This window comes from Simochromis diagramma, unplaced genomic scaffold, assembly GCF_900408965.1.
Source record: "Simochromis diagramma unplaced genomic scaffold, fSimDia1.1 OVJJ01000545.1, whole genome shotgun sequence".
Lineage (NCBI taxonomy): Eukaryota > Metazoa > Chordata > Actinopteri > Cichliformes > Cichlidae > Simochromis > Simochromis diagramma.
Window position 1 is genome coordinate 422,866 of NW_024387371.1, and position 24,194 is coordinate 447,059.

Genomic DNA, 24,194 nt, shown 5'->3' on the forward strand with positions numbered 1-24,194 from the left:
TGCAGCCAGGAGGCAGCCTTCTGATTAGTGGCTGACCTGCTCTGCCACCTGAGCTACAGCCACCCGCTATATGGCTTGTGACTTGGCATTATAAATATCCAAATTGGTTGGATTATAAAATTTTATAGCTGAAGTATTTAACCAAATAATTGTACAGTGTAGGGTTAAGGTGACCAGATGTCCCTCTTTAGCATGTTTATTCCTTGTCCCCCTGTCCCACATCTGGAGACAATGTCCCACATTTTGACTTGTTCTACACTCCTTCTAAAGTCTTTCTTTTACCAGACGTGTGTGAAGGGAAGACTTTTTATGATATTCAAAACACAGAGGGTCAGTTTGTTTAATGCTTGTTTAATGATTTTGTCTTTTTTTCCCTTAAGTATATTTTTCTGTTTCATGCAGTGGCAGTGACACTCAAAAAGGTATGCTAATCTAGTGATACATATGAACTGAAAGTAAGAATGTGTTAGCATAGAGAAGAGCAGCTGAAATAACACTTAATATATAAAGTGGAATTTATAAAGATTGTCGTATGAGAGCATGGACACGTTGTATTTGTTTGGAGAGAGAGCAGGGGATATATTTGGCATGTGCTTGCTATTAACAATATAAAACCATACACATTTTATCAAATTTCTATTTGCAAGCTAGACATGAAAATTTCATTGGTGGCATTGATGATGTTTTCCTCTCTGCCCACCAAAAACACAGTGTTTGTTTTGCATTAGTTTGCTGAGACCTGGCTACCAAGTAGCAAGTACCTTTAAGTACACCTATTTGAATATAGGCAGTTCTTTAAGTGTCTTAACTGCTGATGAAAGTAGGTTTTTTTTGTAGGCAGATGTAACTGTTTGCAAAAAGGGAACAAGCGAATAGACAGGTGTGGTTAAAGAGAGTACTGTCTGTGGACTGAAACTGGGTGGAGTCCTGTTATGCTTAGCTTTGAGTACATTAGTCCAAGCTGAGCAGGAAACTTAAAAGGCTGACGAGGATTTAAAAAATAAAATAAAATAATTATGTCACACAGCATGGTTTTTCATTGTTTTAAACAAACCAAAATACTTTTTATTATTTGGATTTCTCAAAGCTGCCACTACTGTTTGTCCTGATCCAGCACAGACTGCTGCTGTCTGGTAAAAATGCAAACCAATGTGCAAAATACAAGTGAACAAAAGAATCTAAATGAAGCTTAATTTGGATAGCGCCTCACGTACCTTAAAATGTTCTTGTTTCAAAACCTAACCCAATGACCCTGAATGTTCTAACAAGGACAGCGCCTGCAATGTTTTAACGCTCTGAGGGGTTTGCTGCCAGTCAACATCGGGCCCATTACTCCCCCCTAGCGGCCAGGAGTACTTCCGGTTTCTTTCTCGCGGTCATTCACTGTTTATGATGGTAAATGGTTTATGATATGTATGGAGCGCATTTCTCTTAATGTGTGTGCCTTTACTCATACATCTGTTGACTTTACAGTTCTCCGCTATTACTCAGCTCTATGATATGGCAAGTTAGAGCCTGCCCCCCAAAGCTTCCTCCAAATATTTTTAATCATTAACAACAAAAGAGGATCCAAGTTAGAATGTAGAGACATAAAGGTCACCATGATAACATTTGCAAACACTTCTTTGTTTACTTTTTCCTGTTTAAATCGTGCTAACAAGACTCTTATCAAGTTAGTTACTACTTCTCCACAGTCCAGCCCTTTAGTCGGTGCAAGAAGTTTTCAGGAACTTTAAAAATGTCTTTGAGTGCAAGAAAGTAAGATTAATCACTACAGAGGATGTATTCATTAGACACTGGGGACTGACAGTTAAAAAAGTCTAAGTCAAACTAATGGTTTTTGAAGTATAGGGAAACACAAAAATGCAAAGCTCAGGGTTCACATAATAAAAGCACAATAATAAAACACGACATTATGCTTCGATATAGAGAACAGAAATTAAACTATGTGGTAATTTTTAATATATCATTCCTCCATTCACAGAGAATATACAGTGATTCTTGAATTTGCAAAGCATGCCCCGAGCATCTTAATCTGAATGTTAGAAGATGTACTGTATGAGATTAGATCATATATACAATACGTCAACACTTCACAGTTCAGATACATATCTCAGCAGGAAGCTGCATGAACCAGATCTTCAGACTAGAAACTACAAGGCTGAATGAGACAAGTGAACATAGATAAAATGTAACTCGAGAAAGGGGACTTCAGTTAGTGGAAAATTAGGTCAGGATGACTTTAAATGTATGTGTTTGCTGGGCACAGAGAATGTGCACTGATTGTACATGCATATGGATTCTCTGTTGTGAAGCCTGAAGCTAGGGGCGTGATGGTATAATGAGTGCTTTGCATTTGACACTGTTTTTTTCTTTTTTTAAAAATCAGGTTTCAAGGCAACACTTTATCAGCAATGGTAGTCCCAGAGTAGCAGCTACACAAAATCCCATTTCATTTGTGCTCATGGGATTCATTTATCATCAGGAAATGATGCAAAAACACACAGACTTACACCACAGACTAAGAGGAATAAACTGAAGTAGCGACCTGACCTCCATAATCTCCCGGCGTGCAGCTTACATGCTTGGTGAATGTAATTTATTTGGTTTTGTTTGTTTTCCTCTGCACCTTGTTTCTGAAATCTGTCAGATTTTTCAAGGTAAGTTCTTTACCCCTTTGCCTCTACCACTATTGGATTTGGTATATTCCTACTGATCTACCACAGTAGAACTTTGGTTCTTCAATCAGTCAACCAAAACTTTATTTCAAACATATAAGTAACAAATGTTCATACATATAAAATAATAACTGAAAGCATCATATTCACATGAAAAAGAAAATGTTGACCATTTCCAGTTCAAAAGAAGCAGGAGGAAGCAAATCCTTTTTAATTCATACCCCTGTCTAGCTCATCTTCTATACTGGTTTCAGTTAATAACAGTACCACTTTTAAATATGTCCATTTAACACACTGATTCATGCTATGTTGATACATAGATCTTTACACATTGATCTATAACTATTTAACTACACTTATGCAAAAGTATTGCTTTTTAAAATATATCATTATATGTAAATATCAATTTTGTAATGCACAGTACAAAAGTATAAACATATAACACATACCTCATCCATAAACTGCGTTATAAATGGGTTTTTTTTACACAATTTCAACACTGATTCATATCCTTAGTGTCCTTGTTTTAACATATGTATTAAATATGGATTATTTTAGCCCTTAATTAGACTACCTTTCTTTTAATCAGGCTTATTGTTGTTGTTTAATATGAAGCATAAGATTCCCCCCCTGCATCACAGTTAATCTAACCCCAGACGCTTTGCTTTGAAAGAAATAAACAGAGGAATTTCCCATTAAGAGATGACATAAGCAGGCCACTATTGCAACTCTATCACTGAAGTAATTTCATGTCTCTTGCCTCCTATTTCACAGACGGAGGAACAAGAATAGAATAAGGCTTTATGGGAGGGACCGAAGTTTTGTGAGTAGAACAGGTTTTTGTGCACCTGCTGTGACCTGTTTGTCCAGCTCACAAACACACAGGGTGGAGGTGGACGGTGTGCTATGGTCGACCCTTGTGAAAACAGAACTGGATTAATGGTCTTCAGCTGTGAGGCTGTTCGCGGCCCCAACGCTATCTAAGTAAGTTTAATATTGGTAGGGGGACTGTCGATGATATGCGTGGTTTAATGATGTTTATTTACAGTGTAATATATTTAAATTATTAGCTTCCCTCGGTTATTAGTTCGCACTCACATGTATATTTAAAACACCCTTATCCCGAACAAGTCCAGCCGGTTATCCTGAGCTGTGGGGCTTTGGTGTGGGCTGTAACACGAAGCTAGCTTCCCAGAGCTGCGCGGTGGTGATTCAGCTTTGGCGACGGAGCTGCGTTCACCTCAGCTCACCTGCTGCTTTTAAAAATCCAAAACAACCCAGTCGGGAACGACTTTTTATTTTAGTATCACTGGTATTATTTGACTGGAGGTACCTTACAACGACGGTAAGTGACGTTAGCCGAGCTCCGAGCGCTTTGTAGCTGAATTTAAAAAAGGAGATGTGCTAGCTTGTGGCATCGCGGTGGTGGAGGCGCCGCGGAGGGAGGAAGGTCCGTGTTTAACCGGCAATAACGCTGTTATTCTGCAATAGTAATAGTTTATGTGTCTGTGTGTGTTATAGGCAAGCATGAAAACATTTAGATTAAGCCATATTTCGCGAGGGTTTAGATACATAATAAGCATGGTTATGAACATGTGCGTCTTTAAGGAAATTCATCCTCAAAAACTAGTTATTCTGCGTGGTTTCTCGTCTTTGCAGGTTGTAGAAAATGCACCATCACTGGAGCTACACATCCGCGTCTTGGCCTATTAATAACATTCCCCTAAGGAGGACAAATGAGGCTGCTGTGATCTTTTTGTAAGGGTGCCAATGTCACACTAGAGATTTACAGATCACGGTAAGAAAACTGTGATTTATTGGGACATTAAAGATAAAGCAGATGAGGTCATTCTCCAGCGCCACAGCAACACTAGCGGTCCATAAAGGTATATTTTAGTGATTTATTTGTGTTTTAGTGTGGGTAATAGTAGCATGTGTGTGGCTTACTATCCCAGACAAGGAACAAGTGGGACAGTGAATATGGATATCCTGCATTAGGTCCTCAAAGATAAAGATACAGTACGTAGAAGTCATGCACAACGCTGCTCCGGAAATCGTGGCCGGATACCCGAGTGGAAGCGTGGTGGATAAAGATGCCAATCCAGAGACAACCTTGGGGAGCGCTTACTCTCCAGTGGACTACATGAGCATCACCAGCTTCCCCAGGTTGCCAGAAGATGACGTGTCTGGGGAAAATACCCTGAAATCCCGCAAGGATGATGACAACGTCCTGAGTGAGCAAGATACAGGTCAGACAGAAGTTATCAAAGAAAATCGTTTATCTCACACACCGTCATGGTTACAAGGGAGCTTTTTTTGTGATTTGCTGACTAATAGCATTTGGTATGGTGGTGCTGTGTCTCAGACCCAGATCTGTTTCTGAAGTCGGCTCGCCTCCAGCGCCTCCCCTCCTCGGCTTCAGACCTAGCTAGCCATGATGCTGTGTCGCTGCAGGAGACCAACAGAGACCCTTTTACAGAAGAATGTGCCTGCCAGCGAGATGGCTTGACAGTCATCATCACGGCCTGTCTCACCTTTGCTACAGGAGTCACTGTGGCTCTCATCATGCAGATCTACTTTGGAGACCCACAGGTAGGGTTGCATGTCATTTTTCTGTAGTCGTGTTGCAATGCTGTTGCTTCACTCAAATAAGTATGGGTTATTATAGGATTACGGGTGACTCCACATGCTTCTTAGCCTCCTTACATGCAAGCCTCTGTCATTCTGAATGTTTTTTTAACTGCCTCTCTCCCTTTCTGCTTTGTCTACTGCAAGGTCTTTAACCAAGGAGCAGTGGTGACAGATGTGGCTCAGTGTACATCTCTGGGCTTTGACGTTCTTGAAAAGCAGGGCTCCAGTGTTGACGCCGCCATCACCGCTGCTCTCTGTTTGGGAATTGTGCACCCTCACACGTCTGGTATTGGAGGGTGAGTTATAGGAACAGATCAATCTCTGCTAAGCAGAACCACCATTAAGTATGAATTTGAAGACCACTTTTTGCTCTTTTGATGATCAGTGGAGGCGTTATGTTGGTGCACGACATCCGTAAGAATGAGACAAGGGTCATTGACTTCAGAGAGACAGCACCATCGGCAATCGACGAGAAGATGCTGCTGACAGACCTTCAAGATAATGTAAGGAATTACTCTGGAGGACTCCTTATTATACCTATATGGGGTTGCTCAGAGAGTTGAAGTCAGCCTTGTCACTCTTTTGATTATTTATGCACTGTTTACTTTGCATTGGCATTTCAGAATGGCTTGCTGGTAGGAGTTCCTGGCATGCTCAGTGGGCTGCATCAGGCACACCAGCTCTATGGCAGGTAAACAGCATATCATGCAGTCCTTTCTTCTTATGCCATAAATAGTTGCGGCTTTCTGGATTATCTGCATTCCTTTCTTCTTGGTTATTGTTTAATTCACTTTGTTTGTGACACTCCTCAATGAAACAAATCATTTTCTTTCATTGTTCTTTTAAGGCAAGAATAGCAAAAGCTGATATTTTGAGCTGTTGACAATAACTGTGCTTCTCTCATTGTTCAGAACTTAAGCAGTGACTCATTGTGAATGTACACCAGCTGTGTTTAAAGAAAAGCCAGTAGCTTATTTTTGTCAGATTGTTAAGCCGCAGTTACTCTAATGCTGTGTAATTATCCTGATCCAGAGGCCTCGGCTGTTAAGAGCTAACCTGTTTGATCCGTTTAGGGAGAAAATGTGGCTTCTCAATTTGGCAAAATATACTCTTTGAAAATGAGGAGTGTCTGTATGAAACATATCATATTTGTAAAAGAAGGCAGACTTGTATGACCTTTGATTTCAACAGGATCCCCTGGAAAGATGTCGTTGCCATGGCAGCAGATGTGGCCAGAAATGGATTTAACGTTACTCATGACTTTGGTAAGTATAGGGTAATATATAGAACAAATTGCTTGGTGTGAAATCAGTGGGGGTTTTTTTTTTTTAATCTCATCTGCCTCCCTTTTGTTCTCTCCACAGCTGAAGCTTTGGCAAAAGTTAAGAGCCAAAACATGTCGGCTGCATTTCGGGATTTATTCCTACCCAAAGACCAGGTTCCCCTCACCGGACAGTTCACCAGACGCCTCGATTTAGCAGCTGTTCTCGATGCTGTCGCTGTTAAAGGGATATCAGAGTTCTATAGTGGAATTGTGGCTCAGAAAATGGCATCTGCAGTAAGGATAAACATTTTTTTCACCAAGCTACAGATGTGATTATATAAGTGGTCATGAATCCTGCATAGTCTCAGTGGCGAGTCGTTTCCCTCTCCTATAATAAGTCACTGTTATACTTGCCCGCTTGTTCCCTGTACGACTCAGGGAAATAAGGCTTCAGAGAAATTCAACTTCACTGTGACTCTCAACTACCTATCTTCAGATTAAAATAAACACATTTTATAAACTAGAAGTATTGCTTCTTTTTGGAAGTACTTTCATGTCTACAAAATTAAAACATATAAGAAAAAGCTTACATAAATACTAGGGGTGCAACGATACTCGTATCGATATTGAACTGTTCGATACAGTGCTTTCGGTTCGGTACGCATATGTATCGAACAATACAAAATACATTTTTAATTTATTTTATCAACTTTCCTTCTGACGATGCTGTCTGTGTTGAGCGCTCAGTGGATCTGCGCTCGACAGTGCAGCCTAGGCGGAGTAGTCCAACGCAGATTCACTGAGCGCAGGGCAAGCTAGCGAGACAGAAGTTAAGCTGTGTTGCAACATGGCAAATTGAACCTCCCCCACCCTCATTCAGATCTGGCGTTTGGAACTATTTTGGTTTTCATGTGACGTATGACCCTGAAGGTAAGCGCGTCATGGACTAAAGTAAAACAGTATGTTGGATGTGCCACGCAATGCTCAATTAGATGGGTGGGAACTAGTGTGTTAGGCAGTTAGCTCGTTAACGTGTTGGCCGTCCAGCCCCATGCACAGGCGATCTGCGGTAGCTCGTTAACGGAGATTTGCCGTGTTTTGGCGTTAACGTCATTTCAACGAGATTTATGCTGACAGCACTAGTGGGAACACAACAAATATGACTGCACATTTACACCGACATCATCCTAGTGCAAAGACAAGTGGAAGCAGACAAAAACAACAAGCACGCATGCTACAAACTTTAGCCGAGTCATTTAGACAGCCGTTAGCACATGATTCTTCTTATGGGGACCTGATATGTTTAATATGCTGCTGAGAATATAGCCCAGAAGAAGCGTATAGTATAGCTTTTATTTTGGAAAGAGCCATTTCTCTGTAATAAACTCTCTTTTCCAAAGATGAGCGATTCCTCAATCAGATACAGGGCTCGCAAAATCGCTAGCCCGATGTCCCGGGGCTAGCGATTTTTCCAGTCGGGCTACCAAAATCTATCTCTGCCCTGCCCGTCGGCCTATCATTGGCATCGGTGAGCCACTGTCAATATGTGACATATTGAAATCGCGTTTGAATTTGCGCTTGTTTTTTTGCTTTCACTTTGCAATCGCGCGAACTGTGTATAGAGAGCGACAGCACTGATTGGTGAGTGATGATAATTTGCGCACCAATTCCTCTGACATCGTCTTATCAATCGTTAGCTTACTATGCAAACATGACAAGTGAAATCTCCCGCAGCAAACTTAAACATGTGAGAGGTTGATCGCGCAGAGAATCGCTGAGCGTTATGTGAGTGCGTGTGTAAAAGCAGCAGGATATATATTGTAGCGGATCAGGGCTGTTCGGGGTTCTGTTTGTACAGTTATGTTTTGTTTATGTTGCCATAGTGACGGGTGACGCCCTCTCGCTGCGACGGTGTGTCCTTCCGGAGTCAGAGGGCGCCCTGTGTGGTGGTGTTGTTGTTGTTGCTGTGCTGTTGCCGCGCTGAGCAGTTAGCTAGCGGCAGTGTTCTTCTGCAGATGTCAATAAACGGCTGTGCTCCCTGGCTAGCTCACGGGAAGCAAGACCAAACGATACCTCCGTCTCCTCCTTGTCTGAGCTCGCCACATTGGTGTCAGAAGTGGGATGATGGTGGCACCCCATGTTCTGAGCCGAGTGACTTTTCCCCCGCCGGTCGTGACCGGCCGGTGCGCCAAAAGAAGGCACCTGGACATTTGCAGGACTTTGTGTGGGGTAATGGGGTCGTCGGGGACGACTGACCCCTTAAGTGGGGGCTATGTAGCGGGTCAGGGCTGTTCGGGGTTCTGTTTGTACAGTTATGTTTTGTTTATGTTGCCATAGTGACGGGTGACGCCCTCTCGCTGCGACGGTGTGTCCTTCCGGGGTCAGAGGGCGCCCTGTGTGGTGGTGTTGTTGTTGTTGTTGTTGCTGTGCTGTTGCCGCGCTGAGCAGTTAGCTAGCGGCAGTGTTCTTCTGCAGATGTCAATAAACGGCTGTGCTCCCTGGCTAGCTCACGGGAAGCAAGACCAAACGATACCTCCGTCTCCTCCTTGTCTGAGCTCGCCACAATATTTTAGTTCTGCTGAGCCAAATAAGACAGGTCAGGGTGAAGAAGTGACAGCCAAAGAAAAGCTTACCACAAAACGGAAAAGTTATGACAAATCAGACTATAAGGCAAAAAGAAAGTGCAGCTTTATGGTTTCATGGACAAAAGAATTTCTGTGGCTGCAATATGACAAGCGAAATAACCAGGGCTGCACATAAGTGGTCCGCAGGTGCGCATTCGCTGTCAAAATAAAAAACGGGCACAAGATAAGAAGTTGCAACGCGTGTTTGCATACATAAGATTTTCAGGAGGAGGACAGACATTTGTTTAGAACTCTTAAAGATGTCGAAGAAGCAAGCTCCTTTAAGCAATTACTGTGATGTTCCTCCACCTCCAAAGAAATGTCAGAAGGAGTCCGAACCATAAAAGAAGCACGTATTCTCGGAAAAGTAGTTGCAGGAGGTGAGCTGGCTTCAAACAAATGATGAACGCACAGAGATGTGGTGCAGAATGTTCCGTGAAAATTTAAAGGTACAAAAAAAATGTTCATGCCTTTTTAATTTGTCATTTATTAAAATTATAAATATATATTTTAACTCAAAAGTACAGTTTTTAAATTTAACCCTAACCCTTGTGCGTGTTTTTTATTTTGACAGCGAAATGCGCACCTGCAGACACTTATGTGCAGCCCTGGTTATTTAGCTCGTCATATTGCAGCCACAGAAATTATTTTGTCCATGAAACCATAAAGCTGCACTTTCTTTTTGCCTTATAGTCTGATTTGTCATAACTTCTCCGTTTTGTGGTAAGCTTTTCTTTGGCTGTCACTTCTTCACCCTGACCTGTCTTATTTGGCTCAGCAGAACTAAAATATAAATCCTGCTGCTTTTACACACACACACATAAGCTCAGCGATTCTCTGCGCGATCAACCTCTCACATGTTTAAGTTTGCTGCGGGAGATTTCACTTGTCATGTTTGCATAGTAAGCTAACGATTGATAAGACGATGTCAGAGGAATTGGTGCACAAATTATCATCACTCACAGATCAGTGCTGTCGCTCTCTATACACAGTTCACACGATTGCAAAGTGAAAGCAAAAAAACAAGCGCAAATTCAAACGCGATTTCAATATGTCACATATTGACAGTGGCTCACCGATGCCAATGACATAATTACCCAGCTACATTTCTGAAAGAATGCAAAAGCATTGACATATATTTTTCCTTCCTACAATAGCCCAACGGGCAGGGCAGAGATAGATTTTGGTAGCCCGACTGAAAAAATCGCTAGCCCCGGGACGTCGGGCTAGCGATATTGCGAGCCCTGTATCTGATTGAGGAATCACTCATCTTTGGAAAAGAGAGTTTATTACAGAGAAATGTCTCTTTCCAAAATAAAAGCTATACTATCTGCTTCTTCTGGGCTATATTCTCAGCAGCATATTAAACAGCTGTCTAAATGACTCGGCTAAAGTTAGTAGCATGCTTGCTTGTTTTTGTCTTTGCACTAGGATGATGTCGGCGTAAATGTGCAGTCATATTCGTTGTGTTCCCACTAGTGCTTTCAGGTTAATCTCGTTGAAATGACCTTAACGCCACAACACGGCAAATCTCCGTTAACGAGCTACCGCCGATCGCCCCGTGCATGGGGCTAGACGGCCAACACGTTAACGAGCTAACTGCGCTAACACACTAGTTTCCACCCATGTAATTGAGCATTGCATGGCACATCCAACATACTGTTTTACTTTAGTCCAGGACTCGCTTACCTTCAGGGTCATACGTCACATGAAAACCAAAATAATTCCAAACACCAGATCTGAATGAGGGTGGGGGAGGTCCATGTTGCAAGGAGAGCTTAACTTCTGTCTCGCTAGCTTGCCCTGCTCTCTTCCTTCTGACCATGCTGTCTGTGTTGAGCGCTCAGTGGATCTGCGCTCGACAGTGCAGCCTAGGCGGAGTAGTCGAACGCAGATTCACTGAGCGCTCAACACAGACAGCATTGTCAGAAGGAAAGTTGATAAAATAAATTACAAATTTTGTATTGTTCGATACATATGCGTACCGAACCGAAAGCACTGTATCGAATGGTTCAATATCGATACGAATATCGTTGCACCCCTAATATATATATATATATATATATATATATATATATATATATATATTTCGTTATTGGGATGAGAAATATCTTATATTTGGTAATATCGCACAGCCCTATTATTTAGAATCTCAGGATTAATTTAAGATTGTGTAATTTATGATTTTGTTTACAGAAAAAAGTAAAAAAAACAAACAAACATTTGAAGACTGAAAATATCAGGTCTGGTATAACCTGCTGTGATGCCTGCTACCCCACATGTTAAAAAAACAAACAAAAAAAACCCCACAACAACTTATGCTTAATTAGAGAACTCATATTCAAATTTCATTGCAATGAATTATTTTATTAAGCTAGTGCTGCTTGGAATATCATTAAATCTACACCAGTCACTGTCACAATAATTGCATGTAATGATTTTCTGTTGTGAGATCTGTAATTTTAGCCCAGTCTCAGAGCAAAATGTGAAACAATCACAAAAAAGCAATTTCTGTCATCATCCATCTTCGTTGACCTGAATCATGACATCACTTATATTGTCCAGACAAAGTGGGGATGGGTCACCTTGGCAACCAAGAAATCTGCCCTGTAAAAGAAGTAGCAACTGTTGCATCTTATTTTTGTTAAACCTAATCCACTAGTTTTTAATCCCCAGCTCTAAACAAGTTCTTTAAAATGTCTAATCCAGTTCATGTTGATTTTGTGTAGATTTACACACACCAAAAAGTACTCTTTTACACAATGTTCATTATTTTACTGAAATGTAATGCAGTATTTTACTCACACAGTTACTCACCGGAGAAAGTAATTTGTTACACTACTTGTTGCATTGCTTTCTAGTTATTATTAATGAGGACACACCTACTACCTACCTACCAGATGCTTGCAAAGAGCAAATGCTGTGGTTTGCATTTTGCTCTTCTCAGAAAAAAACGTGCAGTAAAGATAAAAGTCGTCTCAACATCTCCACTCCTCAAAGAGTGGAAACCGCTCCATCATTTCCCTTCTGACAAACTGAAATCAGCTGATTGCAGCGCAAGTGTACAGGAAGAAAAAGGCATATATTTTTTGTAATTACTTACAGGTATTAGCGCAGCGATACCTGTAAGTAATTACCGGACTAACTGTACAAATAACTGTAATGTTATTACTGAATTTAGTATCGTAACCTAGACCTTTACTGAAAACTGTTACACCCAACAGTGATGGACACGTTTCAGGACATATGAGACAAGACTAGGGATGGGTATCGTTTAGGTTTTATCCGATACCGGTGCCAAACCGGTACTTTTGAAACGGTGCCGGTGCTTAAACGGTGCTCAAACCGGTGCTTAAAGAATGGAGAACACAAAATTGGTCCAAAAACCTCTCATGTTCAGCTGTTTTTTTGTAAAAAGATAACAATGTTAGCCTTTTCTGCAGCTATGGGGCATATATGGTATCACTCTTGGCTGGAAGCAGTGCTTAATCAATGGAAAAAACACAAACTTTGTCCAAAAACCTCTCATGTTTAACTGTTTTCCACTTTTTCTTTGGTCATTTTAGCCTTTTTGGCCAGGGTGAAGGGAGTATCTGCCATCAAACAAGAAGACAGCCGCATGTAGCTATGATGATGTTTGCTAGTTCACCTTACATGCATTAATGTAATAACGTGGTTAGCCTACTCAACGTAAATTACACACGAACAACATTAAGCTACTCACGCAGAGAAGAACGGCTGCTGCTGCCGTCATCGTCCGTCATCATTTCTGCTACACTGGCAGGGCTAGGGGCCAGGACTCTATTCTTCGGGTTTTTGGGGGATGTTGCTCCGGGTCCGATAACTGGCAACCCACCCGCAGTAGATGTGCACGGTGTGAGGTCTTGCAGCACGCTATCAAATACGGCGCATTTCTCGGCTTTTAAAAAAAAAACGCTATGCGTCGCCAGGTGTTTCATCGGATTTGAGGTGTTATCTCCTTTGACAGTATCACAGTATCACCTTAAAGCACTTGTTGCAGGCTGCTGAGTTTCCATATTTTGCTGTGAAGTACATCCAGACTTTTGACCGCTTTGTCTTGGGCATTTTAATCTGTAGCTCTGCATAAAAGAACGTACGTACCTAGACCCGCCTACTATCCTCGGAAACGTAAAATGATTGGCTAGAATCTAAAGTGTATCACAGCTTAGGAAAAAAAAAGCACCGAAATAAAGCACCGAAATGTGCGCTGCTTTTCGGTCTGGTTACTACCGTTTATGTCAGAACCGGTGCCATCATGGCACCGGATACCGGTACCCATCCCTAGACAAGACTAATGAAAAATTATGTTCAGGGGCCTAAAAATAATAGAAATTATTGCCCAGGAACAGGAAGAAGTAGATTAGAGGTCATGGCTATCTCATGAACTGCTATGAATATTGAATACTGCACTAAATATTTCTGTATTTATTAGGGGTGCAACAATACACAAAATTCACGGTTCGGTTCGATACTTTGGTGTCACGGTTCGATATTTTTTCGATACAAAAAAAATGTTCATGCCTTTTTAATTTGTCATTTATTAAATTTTCACGGCACATTCCGCACCACATCTCTGTGCTTTCATCATTTGTTTGAAGCCAGCTCACCTCCTGCAACTACTTTTCCGAGAATACGTGCTTCTTTTGTGGTTCGGACTCCTTCTGACATTTCTTTGGAGGTGGAGGAACATCACAGTAATTGCTTAAAGGAGCTTGCTTCTTCGACATCTTTAAGAGTTCTAAACAAATGTCTGTCCTCCTCCTGAAAATCTTATGTATGCAAACACGCGTTGCAACTTCTTATCTTGTGCCCGTTTTTTATTTTGACAGCGAATGCGCACCTGCGGACCACTTATGTGCAGCCCTGGTTATTTCGCTTGTCATATTGCAGCCACAGAAATTCTTTTGTCCATGAAACCATAAAGCTGCACTTTCTTTTTGCCTTATAGTCTGATTTGTCATAACTTTTCCGTTTTGTGGTAAGCTTTTCTTTGGCTGTCACTTCTTCACCCTGACCTGTCTTATTTGGCTCAGCAGAACTAAAATATTGTGGCGAGCTCAGACAAGGAGGAGACGGAGGTATTGTTTGGTCTTGCTTCCCGTGAGCTAGCCAGGGAGCACAGCCGTTTATTGACATCTGCAGAAGAACACTGCCGCTAGCTAACTGCTCAGCGCGGCAACAGCACAGCAGCAACAACAACAACAACAACAACACACAGGGCGCCCTCTGACCCCGGAAGGACACACCGTCGCAGCGAGAGGGCGTCACCCGTCACTATGGCAACATAAACAAAACATAACTGTACAAACAGAACCCCGAACAGCCCTGACCCGCTACATAGCCCCCACCTAAGGGGTCAGTCGTCCCCGACGACCCCATTACCCCACACAAAGTCCTGCAAATGTCCAGGTGCCTTCTTTTGGCGCACCGGCCGGTCACGACCGGCGGGGGAAAAGTCACTCGGCTCAGAACATGGGGTGCCACCATCATCCCACTTCTGACACCAATGTGGCGAGCTCAGACAAGGAGGAGACGGAGGTATCGTTTGGTCTTGCTTCCCGTGAGCTAGCCAGGGAGCACAGCCGTTTATTGACATCTGCAGAAGAACACTGCTGCTAGCTAACTGCTCAGCGCGGCAACAGCACAGCAACAACAACAACACACAGGGCGCCCTCTGACCCCAGAAGGACACACCGTCGCAGCGAGAGGGCGTCACCCGTCACTATGGCAACATAAACAAAACATAACTGTACAAACAGAACCCCGAACAGCCCTGACCCGCTACAATATATATCCTGCTGCTTTTACACACGCACTCACATAACGCTCAGCGATTCTCTGCGCGATCAACCTCTCACATGTTTAAGTTTGCTGCAGGAGATTTCACTTGCCATGTTTGCATAGTAAGCTAACGATTGATAAGACGATGTCAGAGGAATTGGTGCGCAAATAATCATCACTCACAAATCAGTGCTGTCGCTCTCTATACACAGTTCGCGCGATTGCAAAGTGAAAGCAAAAAACAAGCGCAAATTCAAACGCGATTTCAATATGTCACATATTGACAGTGGCTCACCGATGCCAATGACATAATTACCCAGCTACATTTCCGAAAGAATGCAAAAGCATTGACATATATTTTTCCTTCCTATGATAGGCCGACGGGCAGGGCAGAGATAGATTTTGGTAGCCCGACTGGAAAAATCGCTAGCCCCGGGACGTTGGGCAGGCGATTTTGCGAGCCCTGTATCTGATTGAGGAATCGTTCATCTTTGGAAAAGAGAGTTTATTACAGAGAAATGGCTCTTTCCAAAATAAAAGCTATACTATACGCTTCTTCTGGGCTATATTCTCAGCAGCATATTAAACATATCAGGTCCCCATAAGGAGAATCATGTGCTAACGGCTGTCTAAATGACTCAGCTAAAGTTTGTAGCATGCGTGCTTGTTGTTTTTGTCTGCTTCCACTTGTCTTTGCACTAGGATGATGTCGGTGTAAATGTGCAGTCATATTCGTTGTGTTCCCACTAGTGCTGTCAGCGTAAATCTCATTGAAATGACGTTAACGCCACAACACGGCAAATCTCCGTTAACGAGCTACCGTGGATTGCCCTGCATGGGGCTGGACGGCCAACACGTTAACGAGCTAACTGTGCTAACACACTAGCTCCCACCCATGTAATTGAGCATTGCGTGGCACATCCAACATACTGTTTTACTTTAGTCCATGACGCGCTTACCTTCAGGGTCATACGTCACATGAAAACCAAAATAGTTCCAAACGCCAGATCTGAATGAGGGTGGGGGAGATTCACTTTGCCATGTTGCAAGGAGAGCTTAACTTCTGTCTCGCTAGCTTGCCCTGCGCTCAGTGAATCTGCGTTGGACTACTCCGCCTAGGCTGCACTGTCGAGCGCAGATCCACTGAGCGCTCAACACAGACAGCATCGTCAGAAGAAGGAAAGTTGATAAAATAAATTAAAAATTTATTTTGTATTGTTCGATACATATGCGTACCGAACCGAAAGCACTGTATCGAACGGTTCAATATCGACACGAGTATCGTTGCACCCCTAATATATATATATATATATATATATATAGTGCTTTTTCTGTAAATTCTGTGAATCTCTGGCAAATCGACTTATGTGAAGTGTTTTCAGCTGGGCGTCATGTACCTGGAGTCGAGTGTTTTGACCGATGCATGAAGTGATATATTTTTTGACGTAAGTTGTAACAGCCACCATTTTCTTTGTGAGTATTTATTACATGGCGTGCTGCAGAGGAAAGCCTGTTCTAACGTTTGAGTCTAGGGTTTATTTTGAGCACCTGATGCCTCTTTTTTGTTTCTCATCCGTAAACTCTCTCCATTCTCTTTCATGTGATTCTTGCATAGGTGGTTGACGAGGTTTGTCGTGTTTGAGTCCGTGTTGGGACCGGTTTGTGGCATAATTTGCATAGTTTTCTGGTCCGTGTCAGACTTTTCATAACCAAACCATGTCCATGCTACAGAGGTAGCCTCTTGTTTAGGAATAACGTCCTCGATTTGTTTTGACTGATCTTTCTGTTTGGAGCTACCTGGTTCTGCCTCATCTTCACGGGCTATGCTGGTATTCTCTGTGCTGAAAAAATATTATAAACAGTGTATTTTGCGACAACATGAAACAACAATAACGTATCATTTCAAAAGATAGATATTTTCATTTCGTCATCCAATATATTTCTTCATATCGCACAGCCCTACTAAATAAGCATAAGAGTAAGGTAAATGAAATGTTCCTGACTCTTAAAATGTCCAGTTAGTAACAGTAACACACAGGATAAAGAATACTCGCCTCTAAATTTCAGTTTATCCTTCATTTTTTAATAGGTGAAAGCGAGAGGCGGAGTGCTCACAGAGGATGACATTCGAAACTACAGCTCAATCATACAGAAGCCAGCAGAAATCACCTATCAGGGTAAATACCAGTTCAGCTATTTTCAAGAACACAGCACTGATCTGAAGCAGTTCTGTGAACACAGCTTGTCCTTCCAGTATTTATTTAGTAACAGCCAGTTACATTTGAAGTTGACAAGGTTAAAGGGTTAAAGCTGGGTTGGGCAACATGTTTTTGGTATCATCAGACCAAAATCCGTAACAGCCTTTCAGCATATTGTTATTTAACCGATCTGTAAATGAACTGCACCGCCTCCGCGCTTCAGGCGCTGTTTTGCAGCTAGATAAAATCCAGCCCCTGACCAGACTTTGGTCTGTTTTTTGATCAGATCAGGTGTATAGAGTGAAGAAGTCCATGGCAGAAATGAGAGTTGGTGCCCTTGGCGAACACATTAAGGATTTATATCTATTCTGTCTAATGATCTGTTGGTGTTTCTGAAGGACACCATGTGATGGCAGCCCCAGCCCCACATGCAGGCGTTGCTTTGATCACTGCACTCAACATCCTTGAAGGGTACAACATCACCAGCCAGATGCCGAGGACCACTACCTACCACTGGATTGCAGAGGTAATGCAAAACAGTTTAGCACAACTTACAAAGCCTATTAAATGTGTGTAAAGTAAATTAATTGACAGGATTAAAAAAATATGTTAATTATGCGTTAATCTTCCAGGCTGTGAAAATATCTCTGGGCCTGGCTAGTAAGCTGGGAGATCCCATGTATGACTCCACCGTTCCAGAGATTGTTGATAAGATGTTGAGGTAGATATCAGCTCCCACTGCCTTTTATATTTTATAAATACAGCCTAATTAAGTAAGATATTTTATTTGAACCCTGCCCTTTCTTATGCAACCTTCAAGCAAATCCCAGGCTTCCCAACTTCGCGAGATGATCAGTGACTCTCAGGCATTCCCTGTCCAGCATTACACAACAACCTTTACCTTGGAGGACGGTGCAGCAGCGGCCCAGGTCATGGTCATGGGCCCAGACGACCTCATTGTGTCTGTAATGAGGTATGCAACCCTTTAAAAGGACTGTAGGGGATTTAAACAATCCCAAAGATGTTTAAGAGTTGATTAAAATTCATGAATAATACAAGTTAAGACTTTTTTTCCTCACTTCTGCTTGTTTTAGCTCGCTAAACAAGCCCTTTGGCAGTGGGATTGTGACTCCTTCAGGAATCCTTTTGAATAGCCAGATTCTGGACTTCTCATGGACTAATAAAACACAGAGCTCATCACCCAACCCAGTAACTGCGACTTTTTTCTTTCAGTGTTAACGGATTTGTTCTTAACACATTTGCAGCATTTCTTATGGATTTTGTTTTCTTTTGGTTGGCTGTAGCATAACAACCTCCACCCTGGGAAAAGACCCATGTCCTTCTTGATGCCCACAGCAGTGAGGCCAGCCGTGGGGTTATGTGGCACATATGTAGCCGTTGGATCATCCAATGGAGAGAAGGCTCTCAGCGGCATAACACAGGTTGCTTGATTACTGGAGGAATTTGTAACATTCATAGTTATTCTTATAAATGTGGAAATACACGTTGACAGAAGTTTACTTTGATGTTATTCTGATCCTTCGTAGGTGCTGATGAATGTTTTGTCTTCACGTAAAAACATGAGTGACAGTTTAGCATATGGAAGACTCCACCCACAGCTGCAGCCCAACACCCTCCTAGTGGACTGTGAGTTTTTCTTACTGATAACCTCTTTTATCAGGTTTGATCCAAGCATAACAGTGTTGGCTCACCATTACTGCTATGACATGCAGTATACACCATGCAGAGAGTCCTGTAGTACCCTTGCACCTCTATGGCGTTATTTTTGTTCCACTCTTCTGAGCGCACGTAAAAAAAAAATTGAGCGCACGTAAAAAAAAGTTTGCAGGTGCAAGTGTTGCATTTTGAGGAGAAATTTATTTTGAGTGAAGAAAAGCTGAATTTGAGTGAACAAAATTCATTGCTGCGTGCAAAAAATGTATTTCTGTGTTTGCTATTATCCACACACACACAATAGCAGCCCTCTCGCTCAGTTTTTGCATTTGCGCTTGCTCACATTGTGTTGCTCGCGCTCTCAACATTTCTGCCCGTGCGTGCTCAATTCTTTCTGTACACCGTTATATTTGTGCCACAAAACCCGCCAATCACAGACTTGGATGCAAAAAAATAAACTTATATTTTGAGAGCACTTGTGCAAATATGTGATGCCTTGATAAATCGAGCAGGTATTTGAAGTTTACACAGAACCATTCTCGCATGAAAATATCTTAAAAGTTTATTTTGTGACCCAGAAAGAGTAATATTTCAAATTCTGCCACTCTGTGTTCCTCCGCCACTGCCTCGTTTGAGTTTCGGACGAAATGGATTCTGGGATATTGCATTTCGTCATTTCAAGCTGATTGGAGACCAGAACAGCCAATCAGATTTTTTTGCATCCAAGTCTGTGATTGGCTGGTTTTGTGGCACAAATATAATGGTGTACAGAAAGAGTTGAGCGCACACGGGCAGAAATGTTGAGAGCGCGAGCAACACATTGCGAGCAAGCGCAAATGCAAAAACTGAGCGAGAGGGGCTGCTACTGTGTGTGTGGATAATAGCAAACACAGAAATACATTTTTTGCACGCAGCAATGAATTTTGTTCACTCTAATTCAGCTTTTCTTCACTCAAAATAAATTTCTCCTCAAAATGCAACACTTGCACCTGCAAACTTTTTTTTACGTGCGCTCAATTTTTTTTTACGTGCGCTCAGAAGAGTGGAACAAAAATAATGGCATACACCTCTGCTTACGTTGTCTTTAGGTTGTGTTTTCTGTTTACACTATGCAAAGTAGAGGAGGAGCAGGAAAAGCAGCAGGTACTTCTGCTGTAATGGGAAGCAGATGCTGAGGTTTAGTGTTTCCATGGAACAGCGAAGTGTCTTGATTAAAAGATCAGTCTTCTGTAGTTTTAGTAGGATGTAGCATAAATGGACTGGAGTGGTACTTATATAGCACTTCTCTGACTGAGCACTCAAAGTGGTTTTTACTACAAGCCTAATTCTATCAGTCACACACACATTCACACAGCGCTTCCATTCTATACCTTAAAGCACCATGTCTTGCATTCGCACACACCCTCACACTCAGACTGATCCATCGAGAGCAGCTTGGCCAATGATCAAACCACCAACCTTCCAATCAGTGGACGACCTGAGCCACACCCACCCCCTAAATCTTAAGGTCATATGTGGAAATCCCATGAGAATTTTGTTTATGAATAATAATATAGAATCAGTAGCCACTTAATTAGTTATACATAGACTAACCGATATTGGACTACAGAAGAAAAGCATTGCCTGCTCTGATGGGTCTTAATTTGCGCTGCAGCATTTAGATTCATACTTTGGCAACATGAAGACATGGATCCAGCCTGACTTTCCTCAACAGTTCAGGCTGTTGCTGGTGGTGTAATGATGGGGATGATATTTTCTTGCCACACTTTGGGCCACTTAGTAAGAATTAAGCCTCATTTAAATGTCACAGCTTAACTGAGTATTGTTGGTAACTGTTATGACCAAAGTGTACACACCTTCTGATGGCTGCTAACTGAAGCCAGCTATTGATCTGGCTAATAATGAACCCACAGTTAACTTGTCCACATAATCTAGCAACTTAGTGCACGGGCTCTTAAAAAAGAATGAAGCTTGGCAGTTTGATATCTATTATTGCCTGGGAAAATTGTGAGGATGAATACTGTGTTACAAAAAACATTATCTGGTTTATACACTTTAATTCTTGTCCTCTGGCTCCATTTTTATAGCAAGAGGGACAAACTACTAACTGAAAGCTTCTAGATAGATCTAACCAATCTACAGCATTTGGCTCCAATCAGTTCACTAAAGAACAAAAGAAAAATGTGACCAGCTAATCTAGGTAGCCTGAATCTATTGGTATTAATTCAAAGGGATCCTAATGTAGAATCACGAATTATCATCTTGGTTGAATTAATAATAATAATGGATTGGATTTATATAGCGTTTTTCAAGGCACCCAAAGGGCTTTACAATTCCACTATTCATTCACTCTTGCATTCACACACTGGTGGAGGCAAGCTACGGTTGTAGCCACAGCTGCCCTGGGGCAGACTGACAGAAGCAAGGCTGCCATATTGCAGCAGCCTCCTGGCCAACACCAGTAGGCGGTAGGGTAAAGTGTCTTGCCCAAGGACACAATGACCAGGACAGAGAGCCCGGGGATCGAACCGGCGACCTTCCGGTTACAGATACGGTTCCCAACCCCCTGAGCCATGGTCGCCCATGGCTCAGGGGCAATAGTCCATCTCTCACCTACCAGAGCTTATTGACTGGTATATGAGCAGCAGAGTGATGATCATTGGCTCAATCAGAGCCTCTGCTAACTTCTCACTTGTCTTAATCTTGCCCTTGAATCCATTCATAAGTCAAAAGCCAAAAAACACGTGCTTGGTTACAAACATGATATACTAGGTCCTTGTAGAATTAGAGTTTAACCTAATTGTGATCCCACAGCTACTGTTTTTATTAGCTCAACATTATGTTAGTACCGTCTTCTGTCTCACACTTTGTCTTTCTCTCTTGCAGCCAAGTTTTTAGAAGAGGATGTGGAGGGGCTGGAAGCTAAAGGTCACAAAGTTCAGAAAAGAGATATTTTGTCATTGGTGGAGGGCACACGGAGAACTAATGACCTCATCATTGGAGTGAAGGACCCCCGTAGTGCAGATGCCTCTGCCCTTACTATGTCCAATATGCCTTAGTGCATCCGTCCAATCTTACAAACATATAATGCCAAGATAGTAAGACTTACTCTGTATGATGCCTAAAGAGGGAGTAAGGAGGCTGCTGATCAGATAAAAGTAGATAGGCAAAAGATTCTGAAAGGGATCCTCTGATACTAATTTGTTTTGCTCACAAGAATACTAAACTGGTCACCATCTTGCATATCAATCACTCTGCCACATCCTCACATAACGTCCAGTCACGGTGTACATAGTGTTGAAAATGTGTGTTCAGTACCTTTACCCTTAGTGGCATCAGTCTGCAGCCTGCATTATGCAGAGCAGGGTAAAGAAATGTTAGGTGTGCTCATTAATTATTATCCAACACACTCGAGGTCGGTGATGAAAACAGTAATTTTTAAAGGTTAGAAATTATTGGGAGTAGCAGCTAGTTGAGACCTGAGTGAGCGGTTTTATATAAATTAATGAAAGAAATGATGCCACACCATTTAAACGACACATGCATGGTGCAAAGTGCATATGAGCCATCGGATTGCTTTTCATCTTTTGCACTACATTTCACCATTAAACCAGATTGCGCGTGAGATCAAGTGGAGTGGTGAAAGTGATTAAGACGTGTATTGTCACGCATGAACAAGACTGTCCTGAACTGAAACACAGAGGCTAAAGCTTTTACTTTCCTGCTCGTTATATGGTGTGTAACTGTGATTTGATGTTGTTTGGTACAGCTGCTGCAGCTTTAACTGTTGCAAACAATCAGTGGCTCTCTGGACCATTTTTAAGACTAGCATTGTATGTTGTACACAAATGTGATGAGACCGTCCTATCTCAATCGATTTCCTTCATCAAGTGGATTTGATTCAGTTTAAAGGGTTTTAAATATCAGTAGAGTGAACGTATTTAAATACATAATTTAAGAAATTTGAGTTGTTGCATGATTTTGTTCTCACTTTGAACCTGTAAAGGCTTTTTTTTTCTAGAGCTGGGTGCACTTGTTCGTAAATTTGGATTGATCAAATTCTTTAGAGATGGAATGAATGTAATGACTATTTTTATATGAACATTTGTTGTGCTGTACACATTATTTTTACTGTTGGAGCATTACATTCACTCGGCACATATTTAGGAAGGGATGTTCTGTTTACTTTTTGCCTACTTTTGTTGTTATGTTAGCTAGAATATTTGAGGAGCCAGCAACTTTTGTAAAGCATTGCACTTGTACACAAAATGGGTTTGATCTTTGCGTCCAGAACGGCCAGTGCTGACTAATCAAATTGGGGTTTTCACCTTGTTTTCTCCCTCACCAGTGCAATATGACTGTTGATGCTTGTTTCCTGTACTGTAGAGTGCCATGCCTTAAGGCACACATTTGCACAGTCTGATGTTGCACCTGTCTGATTTTTTGTTTGTTTGTTTTTTTATGTTTGCATTTGTTGCTGATTTTAACAAAAATCGGCACTGTTCAGACCCAACAAATAAAAAGCTTGCACACATCCTAAACAGTAATGATTGTTTATCTGTTTTTTGAGTCTTCATACACTGAGCAAAACATTTGAGCCACCACCTATTTCCACCAGATTTTCTTGTAATTTTTACAAATTGGTCTTGAGCAGTAGCTCTCCAGGTTTTTTGAAGACTTTTCAAAGTGTTTCTCTGGACGTTACTACTCATTTTCATTCCTATCTGTTTAACTGAGGAATCTGTTTTTGTCAGTTAAACCATTTGACACTGACCTCTCAATCATTCAAACAACAAAAACCTTAGCAAAGGATTTTTAATTGTATCTTTACATGACTATGAAAAATACAAAATATAGCAGTTTAATTGGCATAAAATTTTCTTTTTACATTTAACAAGGTGATTCCCAAAGTGCTATTAGCTGAAAATTTGGGTTATCTTGGTCCTGTGTGCAATGTGTCCCTAAAAAAATTTGAGTAAACTGGATAAGTGGAGGACAGAAGAAGTGCCAGGCTGAGAAAACTACCTACACCAGATAAAGATTATCTGAAAAACATGCCTTTAACAAAAAGAAAAAAAATCCCTGCAGTTAATACATCTACTGAAGCCTGATCGCAAATGATCTTAGTGGAAGGGTGTCATCAAGAAATCATTAAGGAAGGGAAATGGGGAGAAAATGCTGAGGGATGTCAAATTATGCAAGACCTGAACTGAAAATCAGTGGCAAAGAGTTATATGGGGTAATGCATGAAAGCAAACATTTTCCAAGCAAAGTATAAAGAAATGAGGGGTGGGTCAAGGCTTTTGTACTGTACTGTATTTGA

The 24,194-nt window shown here is 41.7% G+C and overlaps 1 protein-coding gene across 7 annotated transcripts; it reads left to right on the forward strand.

Moving 5' to 3' along the window:
* Positions 1 to 3,396: 3,396 nt before the first annotated feature.
* LOC120718987 (glutathione hydrolase 7) lies at positions 3,397 to 23,418 on the forward strand. Of its 7 annotated transcripts, none has more exons than XM_040007802.1 (17): positions 3,397 to 3,662; positions 4,338 to 4,476; positions 4,677 to 4,927; positions 5,044 to 5,270; positions 5,454 to 5,605; positions 5,695 to 5,812; positions 5,933 to 6,000; positions 6,501 to 6,574; positions 6,674 to 6,867; positions 17,089 to 17,176; positions 17,596 to 17,723; positions 17,830 to 17,918; positions 18,018 to 18,170; positions 18,292 to 18,406; positions 18,502 to 18,639; positions 18,745 to 18,844; positions 21,758 to 23,418. In XM_040007802.1, exons 3-17 carry the CDS (start codon positions 4,711 to 4,713, stop codon positions 21,928 to 21,930), a joined length of 2,034 nt encoding a protein of 677 aa, XP_039863736.1. In that variant the 5' UTR covers positions 3,397 to 3,662; positions 4,338 to 4,476; positions 4,677 to 4,710; the 3' UTR covers positions 21,931 to 23,418. The 7 variants fall into 7 exon arrangements, with proteins under 7 accessions (XP_039863736.1, XP_039863738.1, XP_039863733.1 ...); XM_040007799.1 differs by having other exon boundaries at positions 3,398 to 3,662; positions 4,338 to 4,564; XM_040007800.1 differs by having other exon boundaries at positions 3,399 to 3,662; positions 4,634 to 4,927.
* The last annotated feature ends 776 nt before the right edge of the window (positions 23,419 to 24,194 follow it).